Source organism: Castor canadensis, chromosome 2, assembly GCF_047511655.1.
Source record: "Castor canadensis chromosome 2, mCasCan1.hap1v2, whole genome shotgun sequence".
In the NCBI taxonomy this organism is placed as follows: Eukaryota; Metazoa; Chordata; class Mammalia; order Rodentia; family Castoridae; genus Castor; species Castor canadensis.
The window spans coordinates 134,163,844-134,185,418 of NC_133387.1; the positions used below are offsets into that span (position 1 = coordinate 134,163,844).

General features: G+C 51.1%; 1 protein-coding gene across 1 annotated transcript; it reads left to right on the forward strand.

Moving 5' to 3' along the window:
- Nucleotides 1-38: 38 nt before the first annotated feature.
- On the forward strand, nucleotides 39-20,631 carry Map1a (microtubule associated protein 1A). Its single transcript, XM_020156207.2, has 7 exons — nucleotides 39-313; nucleotides 1,315-1,416; nucleotides 9,576-9,658; nucleotides 9,895-10,035; nucleotides 10,243-18,493; nucleotides 18,638-18,858; nucleotides 19,055-20,631. Exons 1-7 carry the CDS (start codon nucleotides 76-78, stop codon nucleotides 19,208-19,210), a joined length of 9,192 nt encoding a protein of 3,063 aa, XP_020011796.2. The 5' UTR covers nucleotides 39-75; the 3' UTR covers nucleotides 19,211-20,631.
- Nucleotides 20,632-21,575: the final 944 nt, after the last annotated feature.

Here is a 21,575-nt window from a genome sequence, read left to right on the forward strand (position 1 = left end):
CGCCGCCGGCTTTAAGAATCGCGCACACTCTCCCTGCTGCGGACGCTGCCGGTCTAGCACTCCTCTGGAGTTTCCATGGAGACCGAAGCCGGGCCTGCGCGGCCTCGCGACGTTGCCATGGAGACAACTCCGGGGCTGGGGCTCGGAAGCTCCGGCGCATCTCTAGCTCAGAACCCAGCGGAGCCGCTGTGCGAGACCAGAGCCGCCGGGGCGGCGGCACGCTGGGACCTACGGAAACACTCTTTGCTTATCGTAATCGGCGATATCTGCACAGAGAGCCAGCTGAGGGCCGTTCGGGCCCACCTTGAACAAGGTGAGCCGCTGTCCTGGCTGTCTCCCGAGCACCTCCATCCCATGCTTCTCCGCCATCTGCATTCATCTCCAATTCGCACGTTTGCATCCTCTACCCCCGTGGGCACTCTCTGAGACCTGCGCTCCTTTTACCTGCATCTTCCATGCCATTTGTCCGCCTCCTTCCCGAGCTCATGACATCTTTCTTGCTTGCTCATCCTTCCCGCACATTGCGTGGTGTTCCGCAATCTCCCTGAGGAAGGGGACCTCTATGCAACCCCAGGGGCCCCTCTGGTCACACCCCTCTCCCGCAGTGTCTCAGCCAGATATCCTGAAAGTCCTCACCATTCCCTGGGAGGCCATGTCCCTACCTTACACTTTCTTCTTTAGCGTCCCTGAACCCGCACAGGGTGCTTTCTGAACGCTGCGTACAAATACCAAGTCTCTGAATGCCGGCAGCCAACGTGAGAGAGTGACCTCCGAGGCTACCAGCTCCTCAGCTCACCTCCCTTCCCTGTGCCTGTGGCGCAGTGCTGCGGAGCCACCTGCGGGTGGAAGCCAGCCGCGGAGGGGTGGAGGCAAGGAGGGGGACAGAGAACAGGAATCTAGAATCTTACCTATCTGTAGGTAAGAAGGCCACAGTATCTGGGAGTAGGCTCTTAGGTGTCACTTCTACCACAACTAAGCAACCTTAAAAAAAATTGCTACCTAAAAAATTGCTTAAAAAAATTGCTAAACTTGGTCATTGGTCATTAATGACCAAGTTTAGTCTAATCTCAGCCCTTCTCCTTGTAGCTCCAGCAAGGGGGAAAAAAAACAAAACAACAACAACAAAAACCTGTGGTTAGGAGATAAACACAAGTACTGGCCATCCCTCTGAGAGACATCAGTGAAGCTCACTCATCATGGCAACTACCCCTATCCCCTTCCTCTCCCTCTCCCTTCTATGAGCTTGAAAGGGCTTTCTGTAGTCCTAACCTCTTACTTTATCTAGAACCCTCTTTCTTTCTTTTTCTTTCACAGGAATTCTCTCCTGGAACATTGACTTGTCATCCTTTGACCTGAACCAACAGTTGAGACTCTTCATTACCCGGCACCTAGCTCACTTCTCCTCAGAGGTCAAAGGTCAGGACTAGTGTCATTTGTCTTAATCTTTTAGGTGAGAGCTGGTTACAGAAGAGTAGAGGTCCAGCCTCACTGACAGAACTGGCTTTGTGGGATATTTGGGTGGGAGAGAAGGGAGGGACTCCTGATGGGCGAGTGGCAGGGCTCCATAGCTATCTCCACAGACTGAGTACATTTTGCAGTTTCATGGTATGAGGCTGGAGGGAGCCTGGAGCCTGGAAAGTATAATTTCTTCAAGAAGAGGTTGTTCATGGACAGTAGTTAACTTGCACTAAGAAAACAAGGTACTCCTCTTCAGTGGTCAATCACCTCCCATGCAAATATCTACTCTTCATTTGTGTTCTCCTTTCTGCATACCCCCAGCCTCCCTGCTTTCCTTTACAGAGATCCTAAAATGCCCTCACTCATCTTCCCAGGCCCTTGCTTCACACAGTCTGCCTTCCAGGATTCAGGGTTTCTGTTCCCTTCTTTGACTTAGTCAACAGTTCTCCAGAGCAGAGGACAATCCTAGTTCCAAAGACTGATGAGCACCATCAAATCCAAGGTGGAAGGAGGGTCACCTGAATTTACTGCTACAAGGGCTAGTTACTCTCTGAGGTTTGGCTTTTAGATCAAAGTTTACAGAATGTAGTTTCCAATTCTTCTGAGTGGAAGAAATGGGTTAGAAATTTGAGATGTGATTTTATGAACTATCATCTATGACTGATGTCTGTGGGAAGAGCTAGAATATCCTACATCTCATGATAAAAGTTCCAGGCATCTAGTCTGTTCTGTTATTTATTGGTAATTGTTCATACACCAATTCATGGAGTTTTTTGGTTTCCCAAGTGCTGGGATTACCGTAATCTGGCTTCCATGAAGCTTTATGGAATATAAAATTCATGCATCTTAATAGCCATTGCCACCAAATAACTGAATTCATATGCAAATAATTCTCAATTATCCAGTATGGTAAATAATCACCTCTCCTCTTCCTACTCCTCCTATCTGCCAGGTCTTTGGTCATTTCCTGATCACTGATTGCTCTAGTTGCTGCTAGAGGTTGGAGCAAACAAGATTAATATGACTAACATACCATTATCTTAGGTATATGTGCCACAATTTAAAGATTGTGAGGCTGGTACTTTCTTGATGTGAGACTGATTTCCTATAACACCAACCACTCACTTTTTTGATATTGCTTTCTGCGTAGAATTGCTCATCTCATGGCTTCCTCCATTATCCCTGATGACTGAAAATCAAAAATTTTACCACCTAGTACTCCTAGCAGCTTTAGTGCAAAACTGAAGAAAGGGATGGCAGAAGATAAAATTAATGACAGAACTGAAGTTTAGGGATTATCTACTGATATAAATAATTCATACTGAATTTTCTAACCTTGCCCTTTTGGCCACAGAGACTTGAGAGTAGACTGTTTCTCAAATGATGTAAGGAATGAACAGAACTTAAGCCAACTTCTAAGCCATTCTTCAAACTCATATGAAGGAGATGCTTGGGAAGAGGCTTATGGGTAGTAGCATAGTAATCCTCAAAAGCACTGATATAGAAATATCTACTAGACCTTGTCAGAGTTTTGCTATGATGTCCTCAAGGGGCTCAGGGCCATACATCCCACATCAGGGCTTACTTTAGCACACTGAATTTTTTTAAGTTTGAACATCTTCTTGGTTGCCTGTCTATGTCCCTGGAGAATAGAGGAGAATTTCCTGGAAAAAAAAACACACACACACACACACAGCTCAAGACAGCCACAGCCCCACCCCTGCTGACTCCTCTTTCAGCTGTCCCCACAAACAACAGTCAGCCCAGAGCAGCTGCAGACACTGGCCCTCCCTTCAGCCTCCTGTGAGTGAAGGCAAAAGGAACCAAGTGACTGGGATGGGCTCAAGGAGATATGCTAGTTAGTGCCTTAGCACTTGACTTGACCCTTTCTGTCTACCCCACAGGCTGGACCATCATTCCCATTACCTGTCTTCCAACACTGGGTAAAAATGATGAGAAAAGGAACAAAAATGTATCCTACAATAACAGGAAGAGTGCAATTATTCCTAGGCCCGCCTCCCTCCACATTCACCCACTCACACACAGAAAAGAAGGGACCCTTTAATAGTCAGTGGCCCAGCTCCTTCTAGTGGTCAAGTTGGTAAAAAGTTTTCAAAGGTGGCTTTGTGCCAGGCAGTTTCCAGCAAGGACTTGGAACCTTTCTTTATGATTCCTGCAAAAAGTAAAATTAAATTAAAAATTTAAAAACTCTGGAGCTTCTGAGCATTTTAACACAATCCTAGAAGATACAACTAGGACAGTGGAAGACTGAGCCTCCAGCCTGGGGGTTTAGCTCAATAGTAGAGCACCTGCCCTGGGTTTACCTTGGCTCTGGCTCTGCAAAAAAAAAGGAAGGAAGAAAGAAGGAAGGAAGGGAGAGAGGGAAGGAGAGAAAGAGAGAAAGAAAGGAAGAAAGGAAGGAAGGAAAGAAAGAGAGAGAGAGAGGAAGGAAGGAAAGAAAAAAGGAAGAAAGAAAGAAAGAAAGAACCTGAGCCAGCCAGGTGGCTGGTGGCTCACACCTGTAAACTTAGCTACTCAGGAGGCAGAGATTAGGAAGATCACAGTTCAAAGCCAGCCTGGGCAAATAGTTCACCCCATCTGAAAAATGGGGTGGCTCAAGTGGTAGAGCGCCTGCCTGGCAAGCATGAGGTCCTGAGTTCAACCCCTGGTACTGCCAGAAAAATAAGAAAAAGGAAAAAAGAAATTGAGTTTCAATAAAGTTCTGATAATACTATTGAGCACCTATAGAGAAGAGAGAATTGATATTCTAAGACTCTAAGAAACACAGGCTGAGGAACCCGTCTCTATTACCATTGATGTTCCTAGAAGGAATTTGTCTGTACTTCTCTCAAAATGAAATGAAAGCTGTCTTCAATTAGGGGTCTATATTGCTGTCTGAAGTGGGAAAGTGGGTCCATGAGTAGAACTTCAAGTGTCAGCTTGCAGGCATGTCCAGTTCTAGTTTTTACCTGGAAACTCCAGGGTTGGTCTGGTCTAAAATTCTGGTTTAGGATTTCCATGATCACCTAGGTGGCCTTTCAGAAATCTTACACAAAAGGGAGAAATTTCCAGTGGTATTTGTACCTTGCAGGTTTAAGATTCTAGGAATAAAGAGACACATCTTTTATGCAAGTCAGTCCTAATAGCATTATTGGAGGATGGTAATAACATTATACACACCTTATAATTCAGGAAGAAAGCTCTGAGAGAGGCTAAGTGGCTTGTTTAGTGACATGATTGGTGGAGTCAGATCTCGAGTCCCATGTCTAAGCTCAAACCTCTCTCTCTTCCATTTCATTGCAACTAGGGACTCAGCAAGTTGAGGGTCGGTTGGGTTGTCTTGAGTGGCTATTCAGAGGGTGAGTGCTGAAGAAAAACTCTACTGTGAGTTGAAACTGTGGCCCTTGGGATGTGGCAGCTGAGAGTAAGGGTGGGCTCTGCATTTGACTAGGAAATGTTATTTTTGTTCCCAAGCCAAGTCTACTCAAATTTCCCTCCTAATACTCCAGAGAGCCCTAGAAAGCAGAGAACAGATTGAAGACTTAAGGTGGGAGAAAATAAGAACTATGGAGTTGCAAAAGGAAGATATTTCACTTTTCTGATGCTCTGAACTCAGCCTGGCTTGTATTGTGTATCTGCACAGATGGCCTCTTCTTTCTAAATGGGGCTGTTGCCATGTTGCTGTTTTGCATCCCCGGATCTAAGCAAGAGTTCCTCCCCCTCTACCCTCCCCTGCCCCCCCAAGAGTACTGGTGACTCAGCTTCTCTTCTCCTTTGGCTGCAGTTAAGGGGGGATGGAGGGATGCTGAGAGCAGAGACTATTTTGACTTCTCTGACCTTCAAAAGGCTGCTCTTGGCAGCCTGGGACAAGGGTGGGGCTGGTGCTGGGGTATGAGTGGGTGAAAGTCACTGTGCCATGGTTTTAGGAGCTGGCCAGGATTGGGGAGGGTTAATGGGAAGAGGACAGGGTGTGAGAGCTAGAGCATCACCCATTGGAAGTGAGTGCTAGAGCTCCAGATCTTTCTGTTGAGTCCTGGAACATTTCACAAAATCTGAGGCAGAGGGACTAAGGGACACAAGGTCAACATCAGAAACATCAAGATAATGTAAGACTGACAGGCATGGAAAGGTACAGAGACAAGGAGAGAACAGGGACCCAACCCCTGCAAAGTTATCATAAGACTTTTTTTTTTTTAACCCAAAGAGTACTTTACATTACATTTAATAATTGGCCTATAGTTAGAAAATCTTGCCTGAGCCTGGGTCCTTGGGATGCTCTGTGATTCTTGTTAACTTCTTCACTGAAAAGCAGAAACCTCCCTTGCCCTTCAGTGGGCCTCTCATCCCAATGACTCAAGATTCCCAAGGATCAGTGCCTGTGTGGTTGCTCTGCAGTGTTGCAATGGCACAGACCTAAATGCAGTTCCCAGGGTCCCTGTGCCCCACCCTAGTGTGCTGGGGGCTGTGTCCACTCCAGAATTTCAAACTACCCTCCAACCCTAAAACATGACTTATTTCTGCCCTCCCCTGTTTTCTATAGTTGTGGTTCAGAAAAGGGAACGGCTTAGTGTATCCCCCATCCCCCCACCTCTGCCCCCTACTTTCAAGCCCCCAGTCCTTTTGTCTCCTGTTCCTGGAAGCACTGAAGGTCAGTCCCTAGGTCCATCTGAGGGGAGAGGTAGCAGATGGTTTCTAAGAGGAGGGGGAGGGCCCTTTCGGCTCATATGTCCTGTATGAGGACATATGTACCCTGGCGTGGGACTTTGGACTTTTGGTTGATGCTAAAAGAGAATTTCCTAACTAAGCAGGGTTTGGAGAGAAGCAGGGTTTGTGCGCCATAGGCGATCACCCTGGCGCTTTGAGCTGCTAGACAACCTCTCAGTACCCCCAGGGTCCAGCAGAAGCACTAGAGTATTGACGTTGCGAAGGCCAAGAAACAGTTAAGCCTCCAGTGCCTCGTCAAGGACCAGCCCCTCTTCCCCGCCCTGGCGCCGCCCTCCCTATCAAGCGCCCCCCCTCCCCCCCACTCCCACCCCAAGTGCGGCAGACTCTTCCCTGTAGCTGCCGGCTGAGGCCGTAGCCGCCGCCTCCATGAGGGCTCCCTCCCACACCCCCGGGTAAGAGCTGAACTGAAGGGATTGGCATGGCGGCGGGGTGGGGGTTCTGCGATTGAAGGTGGGATGGGGGTAACAGGAAAGGAGCGGATACCTGGTGCATCTGAACTAGGCCAGCACAGTGGGCAGGGTGGGGAGATGGAGAGAGAAGATGACCATTACTGGCTGGGGTCGGCCTGGACCCAGAACCTAGTAGAACCTACAGGGGCTGTGACAGTCCATCTCTCCAGCTGGGCGGGGGTGGGAGACAACAGCCCAGCGGCGGCGGCAGCAGCAGAGGGTGGTGCCACTGGCTCTCTGCCTTGGCAAGCCCCGGGCGCTGGAGGAGTTTGGGGACTGTGTTTTTGGTGAAAGGCAGGAGAATGTGAGAGAAGAGGGGATGTTATGGGAATGTATTTACTGGGACGGTCCCTGGGATGTCAGCTGCTGGATTGCTCAGCTGCTCCTATGCTGGGGATGAGTGGGGAAGCGAGTTTTTGCCAAGTAAGGGAAGGTGGGGAACATTACGGAAAGGAAGGGAGGAAAGGGTCATTAAGACGTGGCACGCGCCTCCTTACAGACTAACTGGTTTGTAATGGGCTCTCCCACCCCATTCCCTGTGGCCAGCTTGGGACTGGGGCTCAAAGGCCCCCTTTGTGGCCCCGCTGAGGCCACTCTGGAGATTGAGCACTCTCTCCCCAGCAGCTGCCTTGCATTCCCCATCCGGCCAACCCCACAGGTTCCCGGTCTCAATCCCACCCCCACCTCATTTCTGCTTTTCTTCCCAAGATGGGGGCTGTTGAACAGAGGAGCCAGTTTTTTTCTCCTTCTCAGAGTCCCCCCCCATCCCTACCCGCCCCCCCTCCCCATGCAGAGGCAGCCAAGAAAATGACTTGTCATGCTGGGGTGGGGGGCGGGGGCGGAGCTGGAGGCTGAGCTCAGCGCGCACACTCACACACACACACACTGCGGCAAACTGCAGCTGCCCGAGCGCCCCCCCCTCCCCTTCTGCCTCACTGCAGAGACACCTGCCCTCCTGCCTGCTCAGCCTTCACTCCCGCAGCCTTCCCTGCACCCCAGCACTGGCCAAGGGAGCTGCCCCTGCCTGGCAAAACAGTCTTCTCCAGAGGAAAAGGAGAAACAAGTCATTCCCATCATTGAGAGAGCTGGGGAGCAGAAGAGAAAAACAAGGCTTTCCTCCAGGCCTGAAAAAGAGGGGTGCAAGGTATAAACCACGTAGTTGCAAGTCAGAACTGCTCTTCAGCAATAGAGTGAGGGGTAGGGTCTTATGTCAGGACAGGAACTGGGATCAGAGGAGTCTTGTGGTTATAAACCAAGGACTGTGGAACTGCATGAGGGTGGGGGGGGAATGATAGACGGAAAGCAAATGAGTTTGTGCAGTAGATATTTATCTTTATACTCTGTCTAGCTCAAAAGTGTGACCTTGTGTGCGTCAGGGGAACCCTTGCCTTTCTAAATCTGAACTAATTAAGACTGGCAGTTTGCTGGACCTTGATATCCCTACCTGCCCAAGCCCTGGCCCTGCCTGCCTCTGCGATGGCCCCCATCCTCTGAACTACCCTCAAAGTTTTCCCCAATTTCCAAGTTCATAGACAAGAACCCTTTAATTCCTCATGGGTCCAGCAAACCCTGTGTAGGATTTGGTTTTCTGACACCATCCATAGTTAATTTTCCCCCAGCTGCATCTGCAGCCCTGCTATGCCAGATCTGCCTAGTCCTGGTACCATGGTTCTTCCTCTTAGCAAGAGCCACAGGCTCCTCTGGTCCCAGCCCCAGAAAGAAAAGAGAATAGGATCACAGAAGAGGGTCTAGGGAACAAATTATGAATCCTCCCATCAGTATCCTCCAGACGGCCCACTCCCCAGGCCTTCCCGCCCCGCCTTCTGTTGGATTCTCTGCTTGTATGGTTAACTCCGCTGTGGCTGCAGTTGGGGGATGGGTATGGGCAGGATCCTGGAAGGCATCACACTTCAGCATCTCTTTCTGAGCTGTCACTTTCTGTGCTGTATTGCTTGGTGTTTTGTGTGGCTCTGAATAAGAGTACTCTATAGAGGATTTGAGGATATCGTCTTCTTTCTCCATGATCTGAGGAATACCTCAATCTTGCTTTTCTGATTTATGGGTTTCTTATTTGTGAACCAACCTCTCACTTACCATCTCCATGATAGATGTCCCACAGGCGAGGAAAAATTGTTCACAAGGGATGGGTTGTGGGGTAGTAAGCCAGGCCCATCTGTAGTCTGGGGACATGAATGTGAGGTAGGAGAGGGAGCTTTGAAACCTTTGGGGGTGGGAGGAATATGAATGTAGGCATGTGTGAAGTGCAGGCTTGGCCACTGAGGAGCCAGAAAGCAGAAATTGGAAGTTAGAGTCCTATATCCACTCTGAATTGTAAAAGTCCAAGAACTGAGACAGCACAGGTCTCCGAGTCTTCTGGAACAGGAAATTCTGGCCTTGGATGGGAGTTGGAAAGGAGGACAGGCAGTCTGTAGACACAACACAGAAGCTCCCATCTCCTTATTTCTAGACACTCTGCTGGCACAAAACCCCAAGGCAAAGGCAAGCTAGCAAGGAGGAAGCTCAGTAAGGATCATCATCCCAGGAGTCCTCTCTACAGCTGAGTCACTCCTGCACCCCGCCCCCCAATCCCCAGGCAGCACCAGGAGCTTAGTGCTCCAGAGGGACAAAAGCTTCTTGTCAACTGGGCAGTCTGAGGCTGGAGTTCCAGGCAGATGGGTGGGAACATGGACAGCAGGGGTGTGGCAGATGAAGGGAGGAAGCAGACAACCAGTGTGGGAGAGGGGAGATGGAAACCCTTAAAGGGAATAGCTGCAGGAACCCATACCTAGACTTTACTTAGCAGTATCTAATGTGGCAGGGTCTAAGGATAACCAGACTTCTCTTTCCACTAAGCCCCAGAAAGTTCTGAGCATGAATCTTTTCCTCTCCTGCCATGCACAATGTCTACTCTCCTCAATACAAATTTCTTCATCTCTCCCTCAGGCCAGAGGACCCTCTGCCACCAGAGTGAGATCCTAGAGACCATCATCCTGGTAAACCCCAGTGTAGACAGCATCAGCTCTGAGGTAAGGCCAAGGCCTTGCCAAGAAGCCTGCTCCAAGTGCTGTAACCCACCCTTGCCAGTGCTACTAATTTAAGGCTAAAAATTCCCCTCCATCTAAGATGATTTATAATCCCAGTTCCTTTCTGGAGATGTTGTGGGAGATACCAGTGGGGAGCAATGACCTTGTATTTCTGAGGTGGGGTAAATTTTCCCCTGGGGTTTCCTATCTCTGTGACTACTTCCCTTCCTCCATTTCAGGTTCATCATCTCCTTAGCAGCCCATCAGCTCACAAACTACTGATCTTAAGTGGACAAAATATAGAGCCTGGGGGAGACCTCATCTTACAGAGTGGTACCTACTCCTACCAAAACTTTGCCCAGGTCCTTCACAACCCAGAGGTAAGCTCAAAGCCTGAGTGTCTGGAAAGAAGGGGCAGGACTTGAACCGTGGGGAGGAACCCAAGGAAGGGAAAGTCTCATGCTGCTTAGCCATCAGAAGGTATGAGTCCTCTCACCTCAGAGAGAGGTGAAGATTAGGGGACTGAATCTGAGTCAGGCTAAGACAATCCCAGTGACCTGATCAGCTTCTATCTCCCCTTCCTTTAGATTGCCCAATTACTCAGCAATAGAGACCCTGGGATCCAGGCATTCCTCACTGTGTCCTGCTTAGGAGAGGGTGACTGGAGCCACCTGGGACTGTCCAGTTCCCAAGAGACCCTGCACCTTCGACTAAACCCTGAGCCCATGCTACCCACCATGGATGGTGTGGCTGAGTTCTCCGAGTACGTCTCTGAGACTGTGGATGTGCCATCGCCCTTTGATCTGCTCGAACCCCCCACCTCAGGGGGCTTCCTCAAGCTCTCTAAGCCTTGCTGCTACATCTTCCCGGGTGGCCGTGGGGACTCTGCCCTCTTTGCTGTCAATGGTTTCAACATCCTAGTGGATGGTGGTTCTGATCGTAAGTCCTGCTTCTGGAAGCTGGTACGACACCTAGATCGCATTGACTCAGTGCTGCTCACGCACATTGGGGCAGACAATCTGCCAGGCATCAATGGACTCCTGCAGCGCAAAGTGGCTGAGCTAGAGGAGGAACAGTCCCAGGGTTCCAGCAGCTACAGCGACTGGGTGAAGAACCTCATCTCCCCAGAGCTTGGAGTTGTCTTCTTCAATGTGCCCGACAAGCTGAGGCTGCCTGATGCCTCCCGGAAGGCCAAGCGCAGCATTGAAGAGGCCTGTCTCACTCTTCAGCACCTAAACCGTCTGGGCATTCAGGCTGAGCCTCTGTACCGTGTGGTCAGCAACACTATTGAGCCACTGACCCTATTCCACAAAATGGGTGTGGGCCGGCTGGACATGTATGTCCTCAACCCTGTCAAGGACAGCAAGGAGATGCAGTTCCTCATGCAGAAGTGGGCAGGCAATAGTAAAGCCAAGACAGGCATTGTGCTGGCCAATGGGAAGGAGGCTGAGATCTCGGTGCCCTACCTGACCTCTATCACTGCCCTGGTGGTCTGGCTACCCGCCAACCCTACTGAGAAGATAGTGCGTGTGCTTTTTCCAGGAAATGCTCCTCAGAACAAGATCTTGGAAGGCTTGGAAAAGCTTAGGCACCTGGACTTCCTACGCTACCCCGTAGCCACACAGAAGGACCTGGCTGCTGGGGCTATGCCTGCTAATCTGAAACCCAGCAAAATCAAACAACGAGCCGACAGTAAGGAGAGCCTCAAAGCTGCTCCCAAGACAGCAGTGAGCAAGCTGGCCAAACGAGAGGAAGTGGTAGAAGAGGGAGCCAAGGAGGCCCGCTCAGAGTTGGCCAAGGAGTTAGCCAAGACAGAGAAGAAAGCAAAAGAGCCATCTGAGAAGCCCCCAGAGAAGCCTGCCAAGCCTGAGAGAGGGAGGACAGAGTCGAGTGAGGCATTAAAGGCAGAGAAGCGAAAGCTAATCAAGGACAAGGTAGGGAAGAAGCACCTTAAAGAAAAGATATCAAAGCTGGAAGAGAAAAAAGATAAAGAGAAAAAAGAGATTAAGAAGGAGAGGAAGGAGCTCAAGAAGGATGAAGGAAGGAAGGAGGAGAAGAAGGATGCCAAGAAGGAGGAGAAGAGAAAAGATACCAAACCTGAGATCAAGAAAATTTCCAAACCAGACCTGAAGCCCTTTACACCTGAGGTACGTAAGACCCTCTACAAAGCCAAGACCCCTGGAAGAATCAAGATGGACAAGAGTCGAGCTTCCCGTGGGGAGAAGGAACTGTCTTCTGAGCCCCGGACACCCCCAGCCCACAAGGGTGTTGCACCACTTCCAACTGTCAGCGGGCACAGGGAACTGGCCCTATCCTCACCAGAGGACCTCACACAGGACTTTGAGGAGATGAAGCGTGAGGAGAGGGGTTTGTTGGCTGAACAAAGTGACATAGGACTAGGAGAGAAACCACTCCCTATAGATACTACCACAGAGGTACTCCCAAGTACAGCTTTCCAGGAAACACAACCCTGTGTCACAGGACTACAGCCAGAAGAGCATGTGATAAAAGAGAAAGAGGTTGTTCCAGACATCCCTGTGGAACAGGGCAGCAAAGACAAAGGCCCAGACTCTGGGGCTGAAACAGAGGAAGAGAAAGACACCTGGGAGGAAAAGAAGCAGAAGGAAGCAGAGAAGCTTCCAGATAGAGCTGAAGCCAGAGAGGAAAGTGAACTGGATGTAAAAGAGGACGTGATAGAAAAGGCTGAGGTAGAAGAAATGGAGGAGGTTCACCCTTCAGATGAGGAGGAAGAGGAAGAGACAAAGGCTGAGAGTTTTTACCAAAAACATATGCAGGAAGCCTTGAAGGTAATCCCAAAGGGCAGGGAGGTTCTCGGGGGCCAGGAACTGGGACTTCAGGGCAAGGCCCCTGAGAAGGAGACTTCGTCATTCCTAAGCAGCCTGGCCACACCTGCAGGAGCCACCGAGCATGTCTCTTACATCCAGGATGAGACAATCCCTGGTTACTCAGAGACTGAGCAGACCATCTCTGATGAGGAGATCCATGATGAGCCAGAGGAACGCCCAGCTCCACCCAGATTCCCTACAAGTATGTATGACCTCTCTGGGCCTGAAGGTCCCAGCCCCTTTGAAGCCGGCCAGCCTGCAGAGACTGCCATCCCTGTCACCTCGAGCAAAGGTTATGGAGCACCTGAGACTGAACTCACCTATCCCCCCAACATGGTTGCTGCCCCTTTGGCTGAAGAGGAACATGTGTCCTCAGCCACTTCAATCACTGAGTGTGACAAGCTTTCATCCTTTGCCACATCAGTGGCTGAAGACCAATCTGTGGCTTCACTCACAGCTCCCCAGACAGAAGAGACAGGCAAGAGCTCTTTGTTGCTCGACACAGTTACAAGCATCCCCTCCTCCCGCACTGAAGCCACTCAGGGCTTAGACTATGTGCCATCAGCTGGTACCATCTCACCCACTTCTTCACTGGAAGAAGACAAGGGCTTCAAATCACCACCCTGTGAGGACTTCTCTGTGACAGGGGAGTCAGAGAAGCGAGGAGAGGTCGTGGGGAGAGGCTCGGCTGGGGAGAGAGCTGTGGAAGAGGAAGAAGAAGCGAGGGCAAGTGTAGAGATATCTGAGAAACTTCTCACTCAATATGGAACCCCAATGTTTGATACCCCTGGGCATGCTCTACATCCAGGGGAACCAACCCTTGGAGAAGTGGAGGAGCGGTGCCTCAGCCCAGATGACAGCACAGTGAAGATGGCTTCTCCTCCGCCATCTGGCCCACCCAGTGCCACCCACACACCCTTTCATCAGTCCCCAGTGGAAGAAAAGTCTGAGCCCCAAGACTTTCAAGAAGAAGAGTCCTGGAGAGACACTAAGCATACACCAGGTGTGAACAAGGAAGGTGCTGCAAAGCAGACAGTCAAGCCAGGGCCTGAAGAGGGTACACTAGAGAAGGAGGAGATGGTGATACCTCCCAGGAGCCCTAAGACCCAGGAAGCACCTGTCAGCATTGTTGGGGGACAAACAGGCTGCACCATTCAACTGTTGCCAGAACAGGACAAAGCAATAGTCTTTGAAACCATGGAGGCAGGAATTGGGCTTCCAGGCCCAATTCTGGAGGCAGAAGCCCTTCCCAGAGAATTGAGGACATCACTTCAAGAACCTGGTGAACCTCAAAAAGAAGTGCTCCAGTTCCCTGACCAAAGCCTGTCTCCTGAAGATGCAGAGTCCCTTTCTGTCCTCAGCGTGGTCTCCCCAGATACTGCCAAACAAGAGGCCACTCCCAGGTCTCCCTGTGGTCTGACAGAACAGCACCTACATAAAGATCTTTGGCCAGAGGCATCTCCAGAAGACACGCAGTCACTCTCTCTCTCAGAAGAAAGTCCCAGCAAGGAGACCTCTCTGGACATCTCTTCAAAGCAGCTCTCTCCAGAAAGCCTCAGCACCCTCCAGTTTGGGGAGCTAAGCCTAGCAAAAGAAGAAAAGGGGCCTCTAATGCAGGCTGAGGACATCTCTCACCACCTAGCTCCTATGTCTATTCCAGAGCCCCATGCTGCCACAGTGTATCCTACCACAGATGGCATCACAGGATACTCTGCACAGACTGATATCATAGAGAGCCCTGACGAAAAATTACCTGCCAGCTCTTTCTCTCACACTACATTGTCAGGAGATGGGAAGCAATCACCTGGGGTAATCACAAGCCCTGGTGAACACATTTTGACATCTGACAGCTCCCTCACCAAGAGTCCTGAGTCTTTGCCAAGCCCTATCATGGAGGACATTGCCATGGAGTGGGAAGGTAAAGTTGAAGGGTGGAAAGAGAGAGCTCCGGAGCAGAAGGACAAGGAACCTGAGCCAAAAGATGAAGACCTACAGCAGGACAAAACTTTGCAGCAGAAAGATATTGTTGTAGAACAGAAGGATACTGCCATACACCAGAAAAATGAGGCCTTAGAAGAAAAGAATAAGACTATGGAACAGCAGGATAAGGCTTTAGAACAAAAAGGCAGAGACTTAAACCAAAAAGAAGCAGCTCTAGAACAGAAGGATAAGTGCCTAGAACCTGAAGACAAAGACTTAGAACAAAAAGACAAGACCCTGGAACAGAAGGACAAGATCCCAGAAGAGAAAGACAAGGCTTTAGAACAAAAGGACACAACCCTACAACAGGACCAGGCCCTAGAACCAAAAGACAAAGAACAAAATCATAGAGATTTAGAACAAAAAGACAAGGTCTTAGAACAGAAGGATAAGATCCTGGAAGAGAAAGATAAAACCTTAGAACAAAAAGTACAAGACTTTGAACATAAAGACAAGGCTTTAGAGGACAAGGTCCCTGAACTTAAAGGTAAAGGCCTTGAACAGACAGACAGAACCCCTGAACAGAAAGACAAGGCCCAGGAACAGAAGGATGAGGCCTTAGAAAAGAAAGATCAGGACTTTGAACAAAAGTATTGGGCCTTAGAGAAGAAGGATGAAGCCTTAGAACAAGACAATAAGGCTGTTGAACAGAAAGATAAGGTTCTAGAAGAAAAGGACAAATTGCAGGGGCAGGAGAACTTTGTGCAGGAGGATAAAACCATGAAACCAAAGGAGACAATCCTAGAGAAAAAGTCTCCAGAAAAGGTCAAGGCTGTGAAACAGAAGGAAGAAGCTGTTCTGGAGAAGACCAAAGCTCTGGGGCTAGAAGACAGCCCAGTACAGGAGGACAAGGCCCAAGAGGAGGAAGAAGAGAAGTACTGGAAGGAGCAGGATATGGTCCAGGAGTGGCAAGAAACATCTCCAACCAGAGGGGAGCCCATTGGAGAACAGAAAGAGCCTGTCCCAGCACGGGAGGGCACCTCTTCTGAGCAGGAGGTCAGATATTGGCAGGGCAGAGAAGATGTGGCCCTGGAACAAGACACATACTGGGGGGAGCTGAGCTGTGAGAGGAAGGTCTGGTTCCCTCATGAGCCAGATGGCCAGGGTGCCCACTCACGGTACACTGAGGAACGAGAAAGCACGTTCCTTGATGAGGGGCCAGATGAGCAAGAAGTGCCCCCACTGCAGCACACACCCCAGAGTCCCTGGGCCTCAGATTTCAAGGATTTCCAGGAGCCCCCACCACAGAAGGGGCTGGAGGTAGAGCGCTGGCTTGCTGAGTCACCAGTTGGTCTGCCATCAGAGGAAGAAGACAAGCTGACCCGCTCTCCCTTTGAGATCATCTCCCCTCCAACCTCCCCACCTGAGATGGTTGAACAGAGGGTTCCTTTGGCCCCAGGACAAGAAAGCCCTATTCCAGAGACTAAGCCCATGCCACCCACGAGGAAGGAACCCACCACTCCCTCATGGCTGGCTGACATCCCACCATGGGTGCCTAAGGACAGGCCCCTGCCCCCTGCACCCCTTTCCCCAGCTCCGGCTCCCCCCACACCTGCCCCAGAACCACATACTCCTGCACCCTTCTCCTGGGGCGTAGCTGAATATGACAGTGTGGTGGCTGCAGTGCAGGAGAGAGCAGCTGAGTTGGAAGGTGGACCATACTCCCCCCTGGGGAAGGACTACCGCAAGGTTGAAGGGGAAAGGGAAGAAGGTGGGTCTGAGGCTGGAACTGGGGCTCTGGACAGCAGCCCCCACATCCCAAAGGTCCCAGAGGCCAGTGAGAGCCCTGCCACCAAGGACACCGAGCAGACTGAACTAGAACAGAGAGAGCCCACACCCTATCCAGATGAGAGAAGCTTCCAGTACGCAGACATCTATGAGCAGATGATGCTTACTGGGCTTGGCCCTGCATGCCCCACTAGGGAGCCCCCACTGGGAACAGCTGGGGACTGGCCCCCATGCCTCTCAACCAAGGAGGAGGCTGCTGGCCGAAACACATCTGCAGAGAAGGAGCTTTCCTCTCCTGTCTCACCCAAGAACCTCCAATCTGACACCCCAACCTTTAGCTATGCAGCCCTGGCAGGACCCACTGTACCTCCAAGGCAAGAGCTTGAGCCAGACCCAAGTGTGGAGCCCAGCCTCACCCCACCTGCAGTTCCCCCCAGGGTTCCTATTCCCCAGAGCAAAGGTCCAAGCCCCCCTCTTAATGGTAACCTCCTAAGCTGTAGCCCAGATAGGAGGACCCCATCCCCCAAAGAATCAGGTCAGGGTCACTGGGATGACAGCACTAGTGACTCAGAGCTGGAGAAGGGTGCTCGGGAACAGCCAGAGAAAGAGACTCAGTCCCCAAGTCCCCCTCTCCCCATCTCTGCGGGTCCCCCCACATTGTGGCCTGAAACTGAGGCACGTACCAGTCCTTCTTCAGACTCACACCTGGGTCCTGCCCGACCCAGCCTGGACTTCCCTGCTTCAGCCTTTGGCTTCTCCTCATTGCAGCCTGCTCCCCCACAGCTGCCCTCTCCAGCTGAACCTCGCTCAGCACCCTGTGGCTCCCTTGCCTTCTCTGGGGACCGAGCTCTGGCCTTGGCTCCAGGACCCCCAACCAGACCCCGGCATGATGAGTACCTGGAAGTGAGTAAGGCCCCCAGCCTGGACTCCTCACTGCCTCAGCTCCCATCACCCAGCTCTCCTGGGGCCCCTCTCCTCTCCAGTCTGCCACGACCTGCATCACCAGCCCTGTCCGAAGGGTCCTCCTCTGAGGCTACCACACCCGTGATTTCAAGTGTGGCTGAATGCTTCCCTCCAGATCTGGAGGCTGCAGAAAGGGGCCCTGGAGAGCTGGATCCAGGAATGGAACCATCTGCCCATAGTCTCTGGGACCTCACTCCTCTGAGCCCAGCAGCTTCAGCTTCACTGGCCTTGGCCCCAACTTTGGCTCCAAGCCTGCCTGGAGACATGGATGATGGCACCCTGCCCTGCCGCCTGGAGTGCTCAGGAGAAGCCACCATGGAGCCAAGCCCCTTCCAGGGCCCCTCTGGGGATTGTGCAGCCAATGGCCCAACTGAAGTCGGCTCTAATCTCCCAGGCCCTGCCACAACCAAGACCGGGAAAGAAGAGGCTGAGGCCTGTCCTGCTTGGGAACGAGGGGCCTGGCCTGAAGGAGCTGAGAGGAGCTCCCGGCCTGACACACTGCTCTCCCCTGAGCAGCCACTGTGTCCTGGAGGGCAATCTGGTGGTCCACCCTGCAGTTTGTCTCCTGAAGTTGAGCCTGGACCTCAGGGATGTGCTGCTGCTGAGCCCCGGCCCCACTGTGGAGAGCTCTCCCCATCCTTCCTGAACCCACCTCTGCTCCCATCCACAGATGACAGTGACCTTTCAACTGAAGAAGCTCGGCTGGTAGGAAGAGGGGGGCGGCGCCGGGCAGGGGCACCAGGGGCCACAGGGGGCCCTTGCCCTGTGGCTGATGAGACACCCCCTACATCAGCCAGTGACTCAGGCTCCTCACAGTCAGATTCTGATGTCCCCCCAGAAACTGAGGAGTGTCCATCCATCACAGCTGAGGCAGCCCTTGACTCAGATGAAGATGGTGACTTCTTGCCTGTGGACAAAGCTGGGGGTGTCAGTGGAACTCACCATCCCAGACCTGGTCATGACCCACCTCCCATCCCCCAGCCAGACCCCCGCCCATCCCCTCCTCGCCCTGATGTATGCATGGCTGATCCTGAGGGGCTCAGCTCAGAGTCTGGTAGGGTAGAGAGGCTACGAGAAAAGGAGAAGGTACAGGGGCGAGTAGGGCGCAGGACCCCAGGCCGGACCAAGCCAGCATCCCCTGCACGGCGTCTGGATCTTCGGGGAAAACGTTCACCCACCCCTGGTAAAGGGCCTGTAGATCGAGCATCCCGGGCCCCACCCCGACCACGCAGCACTCCAACCCAGGTCACCACAGCAGAGGAAAAGGATGGACACAGCCCTATGTCCAAAGGCCTAGTCAATGGACTCAAGGCAGGAGCAAGTAAGTGTATCATGAAAAGTGGAAAGATCGTGGGTTGGGGCTGGGTGTGGACTGGTCAAAGGCTCTAGCAGTGGAGAGAGGGGGGAATGGTTGCCAAAAGTGTTCTGCTTTTCCTCTACATTGTGTCCTGGCTTGTCTCTACAGTGACCTTGAGTTCCAAAAGTGGCTCTGGCTCCCCTGTATATGTAGATCTCGCCTATATCCCGAATCATTGCAGTGGCAAGACTGCTGACCTTGACTTCTTCCGCCGAGTGCGTGCATCCTACTATGTGGTCAGTGGGAATGACCCTGCCAATGGCGAGCCAAGCCGGGCTGTGCTGGATGCCCTGCTGGAAGGCAAGGCCCAGTGGGGGGAGAATCTTCAGGTGAGTAGCAAGAGATGCAAAGGAAGTATTCTGATCAAGGCTCTCTCAGATACAACAGTGGAACACAGCCCTTATTCATAAAGACAGGGCCTTTCTATGGGCAGCAGAACTACTTCTGAGACCATAAGGTACCCCTTCCCCCTCACTTACCTTTCCTTCATGTTCTCACATCTGGCATGTCTTGTCTCCCCCCTAGGTGACTCTGATCCCCACTCATGACACAGAGGTGACTCGTGAGTGGTATCAGCAGACTCATGAGCAGCAGCAGCAACTGAACGTCCTGGTCCTGGCTAGCAGCAGCACTGTGGTCATGCAGGATGAGTCCTTCCCCGCCTGCAAGATTGAGTTCTGAAAGAACCAACCTCCCTTCCCCAAGGATCTGGTCCCCCAGCTCCTGTAGAGAATGGCTACTGTTGAGTCCTTTGGGGTTGAGGGAAATGAAGCTGGGGGTGGGTGGGTGACCATGTCGTCTTCTGGGGATTTGGGCTGGGCTAAACGGGAGGCCTTATCCCTCCCTCATCCATTCCCGAGGGGTTAAAAGCCAAAGGTAACAAGGATAGGATAGGAGGAGGGTAAAAATCTCAGATAGGTCATCCAATGTCTGAGAACCCTGGAGTGATGCCCTCTCCTAGCACTGCCAAATACCGGTAATGGATGAGGAATGAGGATGGGTTTCAGAAAGCAACCTCTTTCCTCATGGAAAAAGATCATATCCCCCAGCCCAGAGACCTCTTTATCTATTTATTTAGCATCCCAGGAAAGATTTCCAATAATTTATGTGACCTTGGGGTAGGATACTGTCAGGGAAGTGCCCAGAGCTGCACCCTTTCCTCCATCTCCCATCAGCTTAGCCACCAGGGTCTGGGTTCTAGCAAGGGCCTGGGGGTACACCGCTGCTACACTGTCCTATTGCTTCCCTCAGTATCTGAATGTCTCAATCCAAAACTTGAAACTCTTTAAAAGAGAATAACAGATTGATAAGCAGAGAAAGGAGCTTATCTCCCAGCCCCTGCTTCATACCATTCAACATCCTAGAGCAGTGCCCAGACCAGGCCAACTGGGCAGCACAAAAGGACAAGGAGAGCCCCAGCCCCAATCCCAGAATTCTTCAAGCTCCCTGACTCTTTGGAGCTTTCACCCACCCTATTCCAGTTATCCTGATCCCTTCCCATCCCCTGCTTGGCTTCTCTGCATGTGGTCATCTGCTGTGGCCTGGTGTGTAATGGGTTATAAAAATAACTCACTGCTTGACATCCCAACATTTGACACCTCAGCCATGTGTGACTCCCCCAACATTCCCCTCTGCCATCCTGCAGCTGAAATGGGAACACTGGCTGCCTCTCCAAACCCAAACTCTTGGACGGAGGATCTGGGAGGTGGAGGCCAGGCCAGAGGACTTGGGGAAAATGAGAGGGAGGAAGGGAAAAGGGAGACAAAGCGGAGCTTTAGCTTAACTCCTACAGAATGAAGTGAAAACAGGCTCAAAATACCATCCCAGGAGAGACCCTCATCCCAAGTAAGCCAGTGAGTAGCCCTACCAGACGACTGCTGGACTGGAAAACCCAGACGCTGATAGTCACTTGATATCACCGGGGCTTGCCTTCTCTGCCAAGCGACTGGGAAACCAAAAAAATGAGCCCACCTTGTGTTCTTCCTAGCTCCCACCCTACCCATGATGCTGTGCTCTGCTCCTCCCCCACACTTCCCTGCTATCGTTCCCAGCTGCTGTAACAGAGCCGCCTCCAAGTCTAACAATAAATCAAGTTCATTGCAGATGGTGTAGTCCTGCTTAGGCTTTTTTGGATTCTACATGTTACTTAGTTGCTGGGCCCTGGTTTCCACCTCTTTGCTTTAACAGCATTGTTATTTATCTTGGCAGACTCCTTTGATTACTGGACCCATGGGAGCCAGAGAACACAGTTAGGGTGGGTAAAGGGAAAAATAGATATAAAAGTCAGCATCATTTCTGAAAATGGGTGAGAATGTCAGTATGGAAGCCTAGAGTGGGAATGTTCATTTGATTTGGGGGAGGGAAGAGCAGGGCATTCCTGGGAAGGAGATCTGCATTCTATGAGGTCAAGAGCTAAGGACCAATAACCACTCTGCATAGGGAACACTGAAGAGGTAAGGAGTTGACAAGACCTAACAGACTCAAAGATGACTGATGTTTGAAATACCCCATCATTATGACTATTTCCCCAGAGAAGTAAACGCTGGAGTCTACCTTTTGCATTTACTGTCCCCATGGAGTAAACATTTATATGTTCTCCCCCCTCCAGTAAAACCCTTTATAGTCCTAGTATGCCAGGCGTGGCCAAGTTATGAATGTGCATATATGGAGTGGAGGATATTCCAGTAATCCTAGTGTTGTGGGCTCACCCAATGTAAGGATGTCAACAGGGCAGAGAAAGGGCATAGCCTCTTTATATCAACTCTTCCTAACATGCACTAGAAGGCATCAGAATGAAAAATTAAGAGGGTGATTCCAAGGATTTGGTGAGAAGTATGCACCTTCTGCTGTTTCACAGAGCTCAAATCTCTTTCACTCCTGCTACCCAACCCTCTGCTCAGTAAAGGGGCCTTTTAGGATGCTGATCGCTATATGTTTACAGCCCATTCCTGTTCAAGTATAGTGACTTTTGACTTATTCAATTACAGACATGATTGACTCACAGTCATATTTGTTTCTTAAATTCACAAGAATTTAACATCACCAC

Excerpts from the sequence above, each read along its gene's own strand:
- Map1a (XM_020156207.2), top strand. The coding sequence starts at position 76 with ATGGAGACCGAAGCCGGGCCTGCGCGGCCTCGCGACGTTGCCATGGAG. Across the intron at positions 18,494-18,637 it reads TGGACTCAAGGCAGGAGCAA|TGACCTTGAGTTCCAAAAGT; the intron begins GTAAGTGTATCA and ends TTGTCTCTACAG. Across the intron at positions 18,859-19,054 it reads AGTGGGGGGAGAATCTTCAG|GTGACTCTGATCCCCACTCA; the intron begins GTGAGTAGCAAG and ends TCTCCCCCCTAG.